The sequence below is a fragment of the Paroedura picta genome, chromosome 8, assembly GCF_049243985.1.
Source record: "Paroedura picta isolate Pp20150507F chromosome 8, Ppicta_v3.0, whole genome shotgun sequence".
NCBI lineage: Eukaryota > Metazoa > Chordata > Lepidosauria > Squamata > Gekkonidae > Paroedura > Paroedura picta.
This window is the reverse complement of record NC_135376.1, coordinates 47,888,967-47,906,074: the sequence shown is the minus strand read 5'-3', so window position 1 is coordinate 47,906,074 and position 17,108 is coordinate 47,888,967. Positions and strand designations below refer to the sequence as shown.

The following is a 17,108-nucleotide window of genomic DNA, read 5'->3' as shown; positions in this document are numbered from 1 at the left end:
GATAGCAGCTGTCCTGACTGAGAATTAAAGCAGGGAAGAGCTCCACTGAGATCAAAGGAGCAAGACACAGCACATATATGCCTGATTTTTCATACAAGTTTTGCTTCAGCAGACTGTGATGCAGCCTCTAAATGCAGTATCCAAAGACTGGCAAGTTAGGATATGGGATGAATATTGTGGGAATGACAACATAGAGATGCAGTCAAATATCACAGTCCAGGGAAGAATGATTTATATTAAAAACTTTATATGCAAAGGTCAAGCTCCAAACTGCATACAACAAATTGTAGCATAGCAATCTGACTGCAGCAACACATTAAATTCTGTATTACTTGACTTGGTATTAAATTAGGGATGTTACCAAATTATGTGAAAATTCTTATTCACTTTGGAAGCTCAGATTTCCTTAATAGTATTTCCACTTGGTCATCCCTTTCCCAGGCACACTGTAGTCATTCTTTCCCCAATCATAAAAACAAAACTCAAGAGAAATACCTTTTACTGTCAATTGCATAACAATGCCATAAAGTAAGAGTTGCAGTAAAGTGGCAGAAAAGAAGCAAACAAAAATGGAAAACTTGCCAAAGAAAATACATGGGACAAAAATAAACCTCCCAACCTTGTGTAAAAATAAAAAGAGATGATTCATTCATATATTTCTATACTGAATATACCCTCCTTTCTCATTTGCAGCCATCTGTCAAGTAATTGCTAAAGCCAATCCACATTGGCTGGAGAGCCAGCTTGGTGTAGTGGTTAAGAGTGTGGACTTCTAATCTAGCATTCTGGGTTCGATCCTGCACTCCTCCACATGCAGCCAGCTGGGTGACCTTGGGCTCACCACGGCATTGATAAAACTGTTCTGACTGAGCAGTAATATCAGGGCTCTCTCAGCCTCACCCACCTCACAGGGTGTCTGTGGGGAGAGGAAAGGGAAGGTGACTGTAAGCCGCTTTGAGCCTCCTTCGGGTAGAGAAAAGTGGAATATAAGAACCAACTCTTCTTCTTCTTCCTCTTCTTCTTCCTCTACATACTTGAATAACTCTTACTCTGTAAAGGTTTAATTTTCATGTGAGCAAAATTTTATTTGCCAAACAATACGAAGCAGAAATAAGAGAGAGGCAACAAATACCCACTAACCTTTTGGTCGATGCTGTAGGCTAGAATCCAGTCTTCTTGTACAGGATGGAAGAGCAGACTTTGGATGTAGAAGCTGAGTCGATATTTTTGATAGGTGGCACCTTCATCATTACTGATCAGTATGCTACTTTCAATGTCAGGGTCACTCAAGAGCATTATCTATACAAGAAGAAGGAAAACACAGTGAAAATTATTTATCTAAATAATTTATATAAAGCATGTATATATCTCTCCCTTTTTCTCCAGGATGAAAGACTCCTGAAAGCTCATATTGAAATTAAAGGTGTTGCTGGACTTTTAGACAACAACAATAAAATTAATACATCATACAATCATCAAGGAACAACCATTAAAATTGTATCACATTCAAAAGAGAGTCCTGGAGAGCTGATCTTCTAAACTAGAGTATTAAAAATACTCATCTAAATGAACCAAACACTTTTCTGGTATTTTTAATGTATGAATTCTTGCATCTCTTCTGAATTACAGATGTATACTTTTGGTCCTCTGGGATGACTTTCCATAGAATCAGAGCTGCTCAAAAAAGTCCATACAGGGCTTATCTCATGTCTCCAGGGTTGAAGACAGAGGGTCACCATCAGGAGGAACAGTTGCACTGCTGTCAGTTCCAATGTGGTATGCAGGGCACAATTCTCTCATCGATACCAAACATATTTATGCCCCCTCTAACACAACTAGTCTAGAGGTAAGAACTGGGGTGTCACCAGTATGTGGATGAAACCCAGCTCTGTTAATGAGTGACTGTCCAAATGCTTCTCTATCAGGTGCTTGGGTGCCATGATGGAATGACTCCAGCAAAGCCACCTGAAGCTTAACCCCTCAAAGACAGAGGTCCTGTGGATGGATAAGAAAGGACTAGAAGAGGAAGCATGCCTCCCCTGTCTTGACAGGATGCAACTGAAAGTTGTGCATACCATCAGTAACTTGGGGGTGATCCTAAATGCCTCCCTTACTATGGCGGTGCAGGTAACAAGAGTAGCCCAGTAGGCATTTTTCCATCTACACCAACCAAAGCTACTAGCACGCTATATGGACACACAAAACCTAGCCACACCTTCAGGTTAGACTACTGGAACTCACTCTACATGGGTCTACCCTTGTTCTTGAACCAGAAATTTTAGCTGGTAGAAAATGTAGCTGCCCTGGTCCTTACTAGGACCCCATGGATAGCCCATTTTCAACCTGCTATTTAGCAGTTGCACTGATTGTTGATTAAGGTCTGGATCAGGTTTACGGTACTGTTTTGGCCTTCAAGGCCTTACGTCATCTTCGTCCTGCATATCTGAGAGACTACCTCTCCAAAAATACAACCCTGAAGAGTACTGTACTCTGCTAATTCCCTAGTTGGTGGTCCCTAGTTCCAAAGAAATGCAACTGGCCTAAACCAGAGCTGGTACCTTCTCAGCCCTGGCTCCAGCCTGGCAGAATGAGCTGCCAGCAGAGATCTGGGCTCTATCAGAAGTATTCAAAGTGTCTGCAAAACAGCACTCTTCTTGCAGACATATGGTTGAAGTCCAGGTAAGCACACTGTCACATCAGAACCCCTCCTCTCCTTGGACCATTATATTTTATTTGATCTTAATAATGAAAGTCTAAATTAGTTTTAAATATGATTGTTCATTTGTCTGTGTTTTATACTTGCTGCATGCCAATAAAGGTATTACTACTACTACTACTACTACTACTACTACTACTACTACTACTACTACTACTACTACTACTACTACTACTACCATGACTATTATTATTATTAAATTGATCTGTTTTGAACTACATATGTATGGATTCTTATATGTTGTCAACTGCCCTGAGACTGCAACTAGAAAGGGACGGTCTATAAATTAGAATAAATAAATAATATTGCCTGGCTCTGTCCACTTACTGCCAGGATTGGCTTGCCCAGCCAATGGAAAATTGCCACAGTCTACAATGCTGAGTAAGTGTATGGAGAAGAGTTCTGTGGCTGATTTACTATGTTATGACAACCTTTTAGTTGATTCTAATACAAAGTATACCCCCACTGTTGCTTTCAAATTTTGTTTTTCATATCAGGTCAGCACAGCTATCAGCATTTTTTTCTATTTCTATGAAACTTAGTTCAGCTGGAACTATCACGGTTTCATAATCTCTGAGGCCACCATGACAACAATTCAGTATACTACAGAAATATAACCTTGCTCTATTCTTTCCTTTGCTTCCCAAAGGCATGCAGTTTTACACTATAAAAGAAAAAGGTTCTCACCTCTAATTCCCTTTTGAGAAGCTAAACCATATTTTTGGGATTTAAAAAAAATTTCCAACTGAGGCCTGTTTTAGCTACTGGATATATTTATTCATATTGAGGGGATAAGAAGAACATCTGTAACATTTGCTTACATCTGCACAGTAGACAAGTGAATTTAAGACTGACATAAAGCAAAGCACCCCAGAAGGACAGTACTTTCAAAAGGAGAGTTCTTGGGGAATACCAAGTTTTTCCACTACAATGCAACTAAAGGTTATCAAGTGAATTATGTTAAAGATAAAAAAAAATATATTCTCAGGCGATCGCTCTGAGATCCTTGGATAAAGACGTCAAGAAGCTTAATGTTAGCACATAGCAGATGGTTAACCAAATGTGTACAGTGCTGCTTATGCATGTTGCCAGTGTGATCACAAGGAAGAACTCCTTACAGAATCACAACAGAACCAGAGATACCCTTAATACTGAAATGGCCACATCTATGGAGTCTAATACACATTCAAGATAAGGAACAGTCAGAACATAAGACATAACATCCACATCAAGGGAAATTAGAATCAAAGCAGGCATCCCGGTCAGATCACTCTGTTTCAGTGTTCAGATTTATTCATTTCTTGCTGTTATATCCCACCTTCCTCCAAAGAGTTCAAAGTGGCCAGCCAGCATAGGGATGTTTCCAGCTCCCACCCCCACCCCGGTACCCCTTGGCCTTCCCAGATCACCCAGGAGCTCCGTTTCAGCAGGGATTGGGGGCTGAAGCAGGAAGGGGGGAGTGAGAAAGTCATTGTTTACAAGCAGAAATGTTTCCATCCACAAAAAATCATTCTATTGGACCCAAGCTGTGATTTTGTTTTGTTTTCATTACCTTTTTGCTCATCATAACAACCCATCTCAGACTAGATGTAACCAGTCTAAAATGACCCACTGCAATTTGGGGCCAAACCAAGATAAAAACTGCAGAATGGGCCCTGCACTCTTTAATGACTGTTTTTAAACTAGTGGAAGAAAGTTTATCACTGGTTCCTAACCATGATGGATATAATTCATGCTCAGACGTGTATGCACATGGAATACTAGTTGTTTGGAAAGGTTAGCCTTTGTCAGAAATTTGGCCAGGTGGACATTATCTCGACAATTCTCATCCTACAGCCTTATAGGGAGCCTGCCTTCTCCTATAATGTTTCCTACAAATCAAGTTGCCTGCTACAGAAAGAAGAATGTGGGAAATTCTGTCTCTCCTACCCCAAGACTTCCAGTCAGCAGTAACAACAAAGGATTCATGTCTGAACATCAGCCAAGAAAAATTATGACTTGCTGTTAAACCTTACCAATGTATATATTTAATGAGTCATCACCGATGCAGCACAAATACAATCTGGCTGTGTTGAATAAAGGCTAGGATTACCAACCCCCAGGTGGGGGAGATCTCCTGGCATTACAACAGATCTCCTGATGGCACAAATTGGTTCACCTGGAAAAATGGTGGTTTGTGGATGTATCTTGATGAATTCTTCCCCCTCCCCGCCCCCCAAAAAATCCCACTCTCTTCAGTCTATACCTCAAAAATCTCATTCCAGAGTTGGCAACCCTAGAAAAAGCTGGTTCGATGTAGTCCTCAATTCCATCCTGGCCTATTCCTGTAGCACTGCTTTTCAGCATGCTGATCTCTAGCCTAAGAAGAAGCCAGGGCCTCAACTATACAACTCTGATTCAACTTTTGGTTTTGCAACTTTAGGTACACAGACCCCTTTGCCAAAGCCTTTGGGCTGGCCCCAAGAGATGGTGGGGGGAGTTGCACAGATCACCCTATAACCATCCAAACTCTTGTCAGCTGATTCCAAATGTGATGAATAACAGGTGGTTGTTTTCTTGCAGCTCAGATCAGTTTAATTTTGCTGTAAATTGAAGATTGAAAAGTTGATTGTGAAAAAACAGAGGGTGCATCCCCCTCCTTTATTATGGTTTCCTTCTTTCTTTGAAGCAAAAACAAGGAGCCCAGACAAAAAAAAAACCCTTCTATGTGTGGGAAAACACAGCCTTACATTAGTCAAAGAGTAAAACTGCCACTTCTTATTGTGCATCTTCAGCAAAGGATCCACCCCCAATAGTGATTTAGATTAATCACTTTTCATTAACAGCCAATAAACAAACACCAGCAAGAATGTGCCTCTTTACCAATGCCCGGCATCGCCATTTATAATTGCTATAAGGAACATCAGAGTGTTGTCAAATATAATTTATAGGCTTTTAAGATCTAATCATTTTCTATAATATTAGATTAAATGGCAGCCCTTTATTAAAGAGGAAATTATGGTTCACCTTGCTGCTATCTAGAACATTTTATATATTGTTTTCTGTAGACTGAAGACAGGTACAGAGTACATTATTGGAGGGGGGTGGGGGTGACTTGCAAAACATTGCTGGAATAGAATATGACTTTACTTCCAGTACAGCAGCCCACCTTCAGAAACTGCCATGTGAACAAGGACACAGTCTAGACTCTATAACTTTATGGCACTCCATTACTGCAGGGAAACCAGCCAGATGATCCTACTGCAATAGGAAATGTGGATGACATGCAAATTCTAAGGGACTATTGTGAGGCACATCTGTGACAGTACTTGTTATCATCCAAAAACCATATTTGATTTCTTAAATTTTTAATTTAAATTATTTAATTTCTTCTCATTTTAATGCACGTTTTTTTCATGTGTATTCTTAGATCTCTTAGTGAAATAGCAGCAGTTTTGAAGATATTATAATATCAAAAGTTGATATTTTGGATATACGTTGATGTTGACTTGCAGGTGAGCATGTGGGCTAGGAATAAGGCTCATAATTCTGTCTTTTGGCAAACAGGCCACAACTTTATTAACCAAGTGTTGGCTGGCAAGGGGATATGAAGCCCTAACACCATCATTCACCAGGTCATCCGACCCAGTTCATTAACCTCAGCGACACCCTGGAGATCCCATCCTGGTCCCCTGCCAGGCCCATGGGTCCCCTTGCAATTGGGCATCTCTCAGTAGAGAGAATCTGGAAATGCTTCAGGAGGCATAGACCTCCTTCCACCCATCCCCTTTCATCTGCTCTACTGGTGTGATCCTGGGGCCTTCCCATCTGGGTCGGCCCACACCCAACTGAGCCTTTCCAACAAAGGCACAATATCTATGGAGTACTTCAACTCTCCCGTCCATTTTCTTCCCCCCTTTTTCTGGCCCCTTCCCCCTGCGGCCCCTCCCAGCAGTAGTGATAATTAAGAAGCTTAAATAACCAGCAGAACAGCAATTGAATAACCATTTTTAACATCAAGCATATAAAGGTAAAGGTAAAGGTATCCCGTGTGCAAGCACCGGGTCATGTCTGACCCTTGGGGTGACACCCTCCAGCATTTTCATGGCAGACTCAATACGGGGTGGTTTGCCAGTGCCTTCCCCAGTCACTACCGTTTACTCCCCAGCAAGCTGGGTACTAATTTTACCAACCTCGGAAGGATGGAAGGCTGAGTCAACCTTGAGCCGGCTGCTGGGATCGAACTCCAAGCCTCATGGGCAGACTGCTTCAGACAGCATTTCTACTGCCTTACCACCCTCCGCCACAAGAGGCTCTATCAAGCATATACCTACAGAAAATTAACTGCAACATCAGGGAGGGAAGCTCTCTGCTCGGCTGCCGTGGGAGAAGAGGCCATCCCCAGCTCACATACTGCCTTTTAAAGGCCCCACGTACCCAGCCTCCCCCCCCCAGCTGCTTCCCTTTCCTGATGCTCTGCATGGAGCACCTTCCTCTTCTGCCCACCCAGCGCTGCTTCAGTGGCGGCCACCAGGTAAGTTGTAGCCACACTTGTCTGTAAATACACAACTCCATCACTGGCCAATCACCTCTGAATGACTCTTACCTTGAAAACTCTACAGTATTGCCATAATTTGGTTGTGACAATGCCCACACACACACACAAAAGAGTCTAGCACTCTTACTACTACCCCACATTGGCTCTCATCAAAAATGTGTCCCAAGAAGGACATTAGGTAATGATGCAACTCTATGCAAACCAAAATTAACATTACATACCCATTCCCTTCCTAGGAGTAGCTAGAAGATTTCTTACTTGCTTGAATTTTCAGTTTTCTCAGTCAGACAGCTGGTGATTAATAAAGGGTGATCTCCAATCTACAATTGACTCTATTGATCCCAACTCTAAGATATATTCTCTGATTTCCATTGACTTTTGCATTTGTATTAAGTTTTACCTTTGGGGCCCAAATTTCAAGCCCACAGGGCAGAATCAACAAGATAGTTATATCTTGGGCACATGTAGCATATCCGCTGCATATTGTGCCTGCCAGGTACTTGATAAACTGCCCAGAGCTGTTTGTTTTTTTTAATCATCTTCTTAGTAGGACAAATACAACCAATAAGGAAGTGACTTTGGCAAAACTGTCTTTAAAAGACCTCCTTTTCTACCCCATGTCTTCCATTCATATTCTGGTACATAAGGGCAGCCATGCATAGCCTCTGTGAATCGTATATACAAGTTATAAAAATTATATAATCTATTTTCATCTCCCTCTTAAATGGGAGTTGCAGACATAAATGCTTGGAGATTTTGTCTGCCCAGAGCAGTATCTTTGACTCAAGTCCTTTCTGAATGAGAATGAAACAATGAGCCATAAAGGAAGATTTCTATTAATATCACCATTCCATGTGACTTATTACTTTTTTTCCAGGCAAACATAGATTTTGAGTGTAAATTACTGCTGTCTATATCAGTGCCCACAAGTTTTATAGGTACAATATCACCACTGAGTCACATTAAAAGGAGAAGTATCTAAGTAAATGAATAAATAAGACAGGTTAGAAATAAATGCTTTTTGTTCCTAGGAATAGACAGAGGGCATTAAACTATGGTTTATAGACATCCTGTTTATTAGCTTCCTAATCCCAGGTCAATCAACCTCGCCTGGATTTTTTTTAAGGCAACAAGCTTCAGAACCAACCTGCTGTTGAGCTAAAGAAAGGCTTTTTATTTGGCACCATATCAACCATTTCATCATTAAGAAAGCACTGCTGCTTTACTTGAAACATTTTAAAAAATAAAATTACACTCCATCTGAAGAAAAGTTCAGACAGAGTGGCAATGTTGGGCTCAATGGTTATTGCCCATCATTTCCAGAGCAAGGGCATTCAGTGAAGAAGGGTCTGAATTGTAAAAGTCAATTGGAATACAAACCCAAGGAGAAGACTTCTCCTCAGTGCAAATGACACTCTTTCCACTGTGTGGGAAGAATGTCATTGGGATCATGCATGTGAATACTCCAGAACAAGCTCCCTATATTCAGAAAGTTAGCATGTCTGGGGATATTATCATCCTTTTTCCCCTTTGCAAATATTTGGCAGCCATATTTTTTCTTGCTGTTTCATTCCTCCATGAATGATCCCACACAGAGATCTGGTACGACAACATCACAATGTGATGTTGATAATTAAATTTAATTTTATGTTGAAATGCATAAGGGCAAACAAAGTTCATTTTGAGATAAATATTTCCTGTAGTGGTCTCAGGGATTATCTTAGCCAATCAGTGATCACTGTAATCACTGAGGAACTTGTTAAAGTTTTAGCAGTAATCCCCCAGAAATCACTAATGGATGTCCTTTATAGTCTACTCATTATATTATTTCAATATTTGCTATCTCTCTAAGGCACCACTCCTTAAAGCACCCTTTTGCCATACAACTAAGATAAAACAATGTGTTTATGTAATCAGATCTTGGGGTCCCCTGTTAGCATGAAGGCTTCATATCAGTCTGTCCCAGGGTCTCCTGACCAGTAGGTGTGGACCCCCTTGGCTGCCCATCTTTCTGGTGAAGCTTTGTTCTTTCGCCTGGACTTCTAGCCTTGACAAGGCTTCTGATACGCAGAGCCTCTTATCTGGGAGTTCCACTTTAGTTGTAAACAAGCCTTGTACTTTTTAGGAGATGTTTTCACACCTGCTGTTCAGCCAGGCCAGTTGGCACTGCTTTTCTCACTCTCTTGGATCAACAGTCCTTTCCTGGGAATGGGTTTTCCCACACGGTATTGGAGGTGGGGGCCCAAACGTGGGCCCATTCTGCTCACATAGGATAACGCACTTTCAATGTGCTTTGGCAGCTGGATTTTCCTGTGCAGAACAAGAAAATCTAAAGTGCATTGAAAGTGCATGATCAAGTGTGTGCAGAATAGGCCCTGTATAAGTCTTTGCCCCCCTTGTACCCCATCTTCAACAATCCTTGGTTCTATGAATGCCTACTGATGATGATTGTTCCTGTAATGTGCCTTCAATAAAGGTTCTTTGCTCTATTGGTTCTGAGGGTAAGCTCTGGGCTGCATTCCGTGTGTTGTGACAGCAGCAATAAGAGCCTAGAGAAAAAGCCAAAACCTACACCATTGCAAATAGACAATGTAGGGCAGAAATCAATAAAGTACCTTAGATGTACAGGGCTGTACTAACTACTGGTTATAGGTATTACTCCTATTTTCACTTTTGCCTTAGATATGAGACTACTGATAGTTTTGTACTTATCCTCCACCATGTCCCTTTTACCCTCTTTTTCGGATACCTAAATATTTTTTAAACATACAAAGCTGAAATACTGAAGATGTTTTCTTTTTAGTTTAGTTTACTTTATTTGATTTTTAGCCCGCCCTTCCCACAAAGGCTCGTGGTGGGTTACAACAGATAAAATCCCCAGTTAAAAAGTTACCCCTAAATATATACAATCCACAGTCTCCTATCCAAGATCCAAGATGTAATATAATGTGGTGACGTAAAAACAACTAACCTCCCCCCCTCTAAATACCACCTCTGGGAGAACAGCTGCAGTAGAGTGATCTCAAGCTGCCAGTAGAGTGATCCAGGAGGGGGGTCCAGATCTTCCTTAGCACGCAGGCCTCAACTATAGACCTGGCAGAAGAGCTCCATCTTGCAGGCCCTGCGGAAAGTTCTCACAGGGCCCACAGCTCTTCTGGGGGCTCATTCCACCAGGTAGGGGCCAGGACCGAAAAGACCAAGTGTGCTTCCCTGTGGGGGGCATAGGGCAGAAGGCGGTCCTTGAGGTATGTGGGGCCCAGACCACGGTCTCTGAGGTATGTGAGGTTCAGGCTCACATCATAAATATATCTCAAATAGACATATATATTTATAACTTATAACAGCAACAGAAAAATCTCTCCCCTCAAAAAATTATTCCCATCCCCCCTACCAGATCTGAATAGAATGCTGTTCCAGAATAAGTCAGCAATCAGTACAGACACTAGGCCTATTATTTATTATTTATTTAATGGTAATGTTTAAACCACGTTTTTTTCTCATCTAGGCAGGGGGGTTTCCCAGTTCCTTTTACCCACCCAGTCCAGCTACTCTCCCAGGTTTCCCTAATGGTAAAGAGATCATAGAATCATAGAATCACAGAATCATAGAGTTGAAAGGGGCCATCCAGGCCATCTAGTCCAATCCCCTGCTCAACGCAGGACTAGCCCTAAGCATCCTAAAGCATCCAAGAAAAGTGTGTATCCAACCTTTGCTTGAAGACTGCCAGTGAGGGGGAGCTCACCAGCTCACCATCTTTTTCCTGATATCTAGCCTATATCGTTGTACTTGAAGTTTAAACCCATTACTGCGTGTCCTCTCCTCTGCAGCCAGCAGAAACAGCATCCTGCCCTCCTCCAAGTGACAACCTTTCAAATACTTAAAGATCATCCAGGACTAAGTTTAAATAGCATATACTATCCATTTTCTAAACTTTTCCTTTCTGTACATTTTTTCTACTCTGAGATCTCACAAATTTTCAAATTATTGTTTCAGCGGCTGATGTAGAAACTGTAGCACTGCTGACTTCCAAGTGGCATCACTACTATAGCAGAGAATATCTGAGGTTCCCTGAATTCCTCCCCCAAGGGCCAGCTTATCTGAACCGATCCTCTTCCAACTTCTTGTAACATCTTATTATTACTTGGAAATTAACATTAATAACAGATTTAATTAATAGATATTGCTCCAGATTATCATCTTTCTAGAACATAATGATGTAATCTTACAGGATGAAATGCACTCTCCTTACTTTATATGGGTTTATGAAGCATGTGTTATAAAAGTACCTCAGCCATATGGCTTTTATACCTTGGCACTCATTTCAAGACAATCCCATAAAATCCATGCAAATCTTAAAGTGTTAAAGGTGACTTTCAATGCAGTAATGAAAAAAGTAGACAGACACTCAATGAAAATTAAAACAGCAAAGTACAATACAATCAGTCCTCAAGACAGCAGCCACCCACAGCACTCTAAAACTGTTGCAAATAATTTTTACAATCAAGAAGTGCTTTCAAAAGCAAAAAAGGCTTCAGACCAAATATTCTGCCATAAGTAGATTTCTTTATCGAGTCACATCAAAATTCCAAAACAATGTGCTGTTCAATAACTGACCAAACTGAGGAGGTGGACAGTATTTGGACTTCCTTTTAAGCCTGTCTTTTGAATAAGCAAGGGATATTTATGAATATATCTAAATCAAGGATGATTTCAAATTTCTTATCCCTAGTATTTCAACCCTCAAATACCTCATTTTGACATTGCTTGTACTATGTGCAAGTTGAACTCATGAATCTTTAATTTTGTGCCATGTACTATTTATCTTGCACTCAAATTTTCCATAGAACATACATATTTTCAACTTCATTTAAGTATCAAATAATCAACCACATTGGTATTTTATACATAGAAGAAGAACATACATATAGCTATGGGATAAATTGCATATAAACATATACTGCGTGCTTATACAAAGCAAATAAAAAAAAAAACTTAACTGAATACCAAAACTTTTAACAAAAGTTTAGGTAAATATGGAAAGATGTGATGCACACAGAGCTACATTTGGGAAAGGTCTGGGGAGGTAATCAGAGTAGCAAGCTGAGGACTGGTATTCCACATTTATCATGGCCTTATTCAGCCATTCCATCTTATCAATCGATCTGAGGATGTCCCTGTGATTGCTGATAGGAAATTAGCATGGTGTTTTGGTTGGGGGAAGCCATGATTTGTTAAAAAGTGGGATACCTCTAACTCAGGGATGGCCAATTCTTGTGGTCTGAGAGCTGGGGGTAGAGAAGAACCTGCTGTTTTTCCTGTGAAGCTGTAGGCATGGCTTTTAAAATTTATTTTATTTATTTATTAGATGTATTCCTCGCCTCTCCCCAGAGGCCCGAGGCGAGTTACAGACATATAAAACCCCCATAAAAACATACAATAAAACATAATACATATACGTAAATCCCCAGACAATAGAGCAAGATGTGGTAAAAACTCAGGTCATATCTACTCTACCCCTTGGTTACCCACTCAAGGGAGAGGGAGGTCAGAGGGTGCCAGATTGAGTATGCTACTGCCGCTGTAAGGGGGACCAGATCTTCCACGCAGCCCGGCCTCACCCTACCACCTGGCTGAAGAGCTCCATTTTGCAGGCCCTGCGAAACGCTGAATGCTCCCGCAAGGCCCGTAGATCCTCAGGGAGCTCATTCCATCAGGTCGGGGCCAGGACTGAAAAGGCCTTGATCCTGGTTGAGGCCAGGTGCGCTTCTCTGGGGCCAGGGATGACCAATAAGTTTGTGCCCGCAAAGCATAAGGCATGGCACATGAGAATGCACTTCTGAATAAGAACTGGGCAAATACACAGAGTGGTGGTCCTTGGAAATATATTTTAAAGTATGGGCATTATACCAGACAATTTTTTATATATTAAATGGATTCATTGGAGCAGCACCATTTAGACTTTCTTTACCGCCCAGCAAGCCTAAAATTTATTATATTAGTACATTTTAAAATAATTTGACCACTCAGGAAGACCCTAAGGGTCAAAACGCATTGGGTCTCCATTCCATGTGTCATTGTGAAATGTATATACAATTCTGATGCATCAATGTTTTAATATGCACATTTCATTGTAATCAATGGCGCAGAGTGGTAAGCAGCAGAAATGCTGTCTGAAGCTGTCTGTCCATGAGGTTGGGAGTTCGATCCCAGCAGCTGGCTCAAGGTTGACTCAGCCTTCCATCCTTCCGAGGTCAGTAAAATGAGTACCCAGCTTGCTGGGGGGTAAAATGGTAATGACTGGGGAAGGCACTGGCAAGGCCACCCTGTATTGAGTCTGCCATGAAAATGCTGGAGGGCGTCACCCCAAGGGTCAGACATGACTTGGTGATTGCACAGGTGATACCTTTACCTTTATATACAAATATTCATGCTATGTTTCAATCATAACTGATCAGAAATTGGGGAGCAGAACTTTGCAAGCCTAAAGCACAAAACCTCAGAAATAATCATAGTACAAACAAAGAGAAACAAAGCATCAGTTTCCCTGTCCATCCAAGGAAGCAGTACAGCAGCTACCCAAGTGCATTTTGGAGTGAAACTCAGTCCTATATTTAACATTGACTTTCACAGCCACACAGTTGCAACTTCAACAGACTTATCTACCCTCTTCATGACAAAACACTTTGCTAACAGATTTTGACTTCCATCAATGACAACCTGACAGCAGCAATCAGATATAATTCTGAAAAACAGCCAGTGGAGGACTTCACAGTTGACAAAGCAACCATGCATGGACCGTCAGACTGCCTGCACAAGGAATCGGATGAGGAGATGCAATGTGTGAAGATCAGGGAAAGAATAAAGAGACAGTGACAGTTTGACAGCTGTGTTTACAACTCACAGATTGTCACTTTGGTTTATTTTACATGTTCAAAATTCCTTGGGAAAACCAACTAGGCATATATGTTTTTCAACAAAATTAAAAATGGTCAAAATTAAATCTGCCATGTTTCTTGAGGACATCAAAGGGAACATGTTTAGAGATACCACCAGATTTACAACATTTTGCTGATGATAGTGAGGCACACATATTATCATATCTGGTAGTCATGTTGCATATGATAAAAAAAACTGGATAGAAGTGTTTGCACTAAGGTTTCAAACAGGTTGGGAAAATTGTCGTGTCCATTAAATCTTCTGTGTAGCAGGGGACAGCTGAAGATTCTCATGACATGGAAGTATAAAATTTCACCTGGTAAATTTCACCCCAAATAAATAAACAGATATGAAAGGTATGGGACATTTCTTCCTCCTGACATTTGGCAACCCTAGTTTACAGACATTTAATGATCATAGAAGTCCACTGGCAAACATTGCATTGTTGCAGTTGTTAACAGCTGAGCATTTAGCAGTCTAATTGATGGTTTGGAGTTGAATCTGAAGGCTTTATTCCACTAATGGTGGAGCCTTCCTCCAGGGCAAGGAGGGTTTGACTTGTGGTTTACCACATATTCCAACAGAGCAAGGCTTCCTGCACCAGAAAAAATGGCTTTCATCACTTTTAGCAGAAAAATGGTCGAGCACTCACTGGAGGTCGCTCTGTTGCCATAGCAGAGTGCTGACCACTGAAGAGAACACGGGCAGCTGTGCATATTGGGTGAGTGAGGAGTGCCCACATATATTCAGTGTAGTCTACTGAGACCCCCAGATCCTTTTCACACATACTACTGCTAGGGCAAGTCTCACCCATCCTATAGGAATGCATATTATTTTTCCTACCTAAATAAAGAACTTTGTTGTTGTTAGGTGCGAAGTCGTGTCCGACCCATCGCGACCCCATGGACAATGATCATCCAGGCCTTCCTGTCTTCTACCATTCCCCGGAATACATTTAAATTTGCACCTACTGCTTCAGTGACTCCATCCATCCACCTCATTCTCTGTTGTCCCTTCTTCTTTTGCCCTCAATCACTCCCAGCATTAGGCTCTTCTCCAGGGAGTCCTTCCGTCTCATGAGGTGGCCAAAGTATTTGAGTTTCATCTTCAGGATCTGGCCTTCTAAGGAGCAATCAGGGCTGATCTCCTCTAGAACTGACCGGTTTGTTCACCTTGCAGTCCAAGGGACTCACAAGAGTCTTCTCCAGCACCAGAGTTCAAAAGCCTCAATTCTTTGACGCTCGACCTTCCTTATGGTCCAACTTTCGCAGCCATACATTGCATACTCTGCCTCTTCGAAATCCTGCCTGTACTTCTGGAAGTTTTCGGTCCACATATTGCTGGAGCCTAGCTTGTAGGATTTTGTGAAGAACTTTACATGTTCATTATTTAAATTCATTTTATTTATTTTCACCCAATTTTCTGGCCTGTCAAAATCATCTTATATTCTGATTCTGTCTGCTGGTGTGTTTGCTACCCCTCTCAGTTTAGTATCAACTTTAATAAGTACCCCCTCTATTCCTTCATCCAAATCATTTATAAATATATTGAACAACACAGGGCCCAGGACAGATCATTGAGGCACTCCACTTGTAACTCCTCTCCAAGAAGATGATGAACAATTTACAAGCACCGGTGCTTGCATGTTCACGATATAGATCAGAATTTCTCAACCAGGGTTTTGCCAGGAGCCAAGCCCTATGAAGATAGGTTGAGGGACTTGGGAATGTTCAGTATTTGAAAGGTTGTCATTTGGAGGAGGGCAGGATGCTGTTTCCATTGGCTACGAAGGATGTGCAGTAATGGGTTTAAACCAGTGGTCCGCAACCTTCCGGTTGCTGCAGACCGCTGCTCCGGAGTGGCGGGAGAGGTAAAAAACTCAAGACAAGTACTGGTGTTTCAAGAAAAAGATTTGGGTACTGGAAAAAGTATACCAGACTTCTGGAAACAAAAAGTGTCAGGGAATACTCAAAGAAAGTGCACTCATGTATTTTGAGAAAACACTAGAACAAAAGTCGATCAACAGGTACATTTAAATCACTATTAAAAGCTTAAAGAAACTCTGTTTAGCCTGAAACACAAGAACCAAAGTCTGTGCATGTGCTGATTTTACCTAAGAATTATGTGTATTGGGATCACAAAAATTTCAACTCCTGATTTCACATGACCTTTCTCCTTTATGTTAAATACATTGTTTTGTTATTTTTAAATTTCAAAATGTCTCAAATGCAGTTTAAGTTGTCTAAGTTAAAACAGGTTGCTGAATCTTCCCTCATATTCTTCCTGGGCTAAACCATGAGCCAATATATCATACTATGACAAGGTGGGACAACCAGAGGTCTTCAGCAAAGATAGTAGCAACTACAGTGGCTCAATTAGTAAAGGGAAAGAAAAAACAGAGGGGAAATTTTGCCTTAGAGCAGTGGTTCTCAACCTTCCTAATGCCGCGACCCTTTAATACAGTTCCTCATGTTGTGGTGACCCACAACCATAAAATTATGCAAGTGTTCTTTCACAGAAATTAAACCAAAACTGACCAATAGCATGAAGATCCATTGTTTGTGATTGTATACAAATTGTTTTGTTTGTTTGTTTGTTTGTTTGTTTGTTTGTTTGTTTGTTTGTTTGTTTGTTTGTTTGTTTGTTTGTTTGTTTGTTTGTTTGTTCCCGGGGTTTATCAGTTCAGTTCTGCCTCTTGTCCTATCATGCTGATCTCACTTTTTTCCGCTGCTCCGGACAGACAAATGCTCTATCTTTATCTACCCCACAAAGCTGTTGTGTGGATGGCTCCCCCCACCACTAAGCTGCTTGCCCTGTTACGACCCCTGTGAAAGGGTCATTCGACCCCCAAAGGGGTCCCGATCCCCAGGTTGAGAACCACTGCCTTAGAGGAAGGAGAGTGGTCAGGGACATGGTAGG

At 41.3% G+C, this 17,108-nt stretch overlaps 1 protein-coding gene across 4 annotated transcripts in view; it reads right to left on the bottom strand.

Annotated features, from left to right (window-relative positions):
• Positions 1 to 17,108, bottom strand: part of SORCS3 (sortilin related VPS10 domain containing receptor 3) — a 563,192-nt gene that overhangs the window by 241,490 nt on the left and 304,594 nt on the right. For all 4 annotated transcript variants that reach the window (XR_013233573.1, XM_077349660.1, XM_077349662.1 and 1 more), the window contains exon 4: positions 1,141 to 1,299. Coding sequence is in view for 3 of the 4 variants with exons in the window: in XM_077349660.1 (XP_077205775.1) it covers positions 1,141 to 1,299 (159 nt within the window). In the remaining variant the exon portion in view is untranslated. The remainder of the gene's footprint in view (positions 1 to 1,140; positions 1,300 to 17,108) is intronic.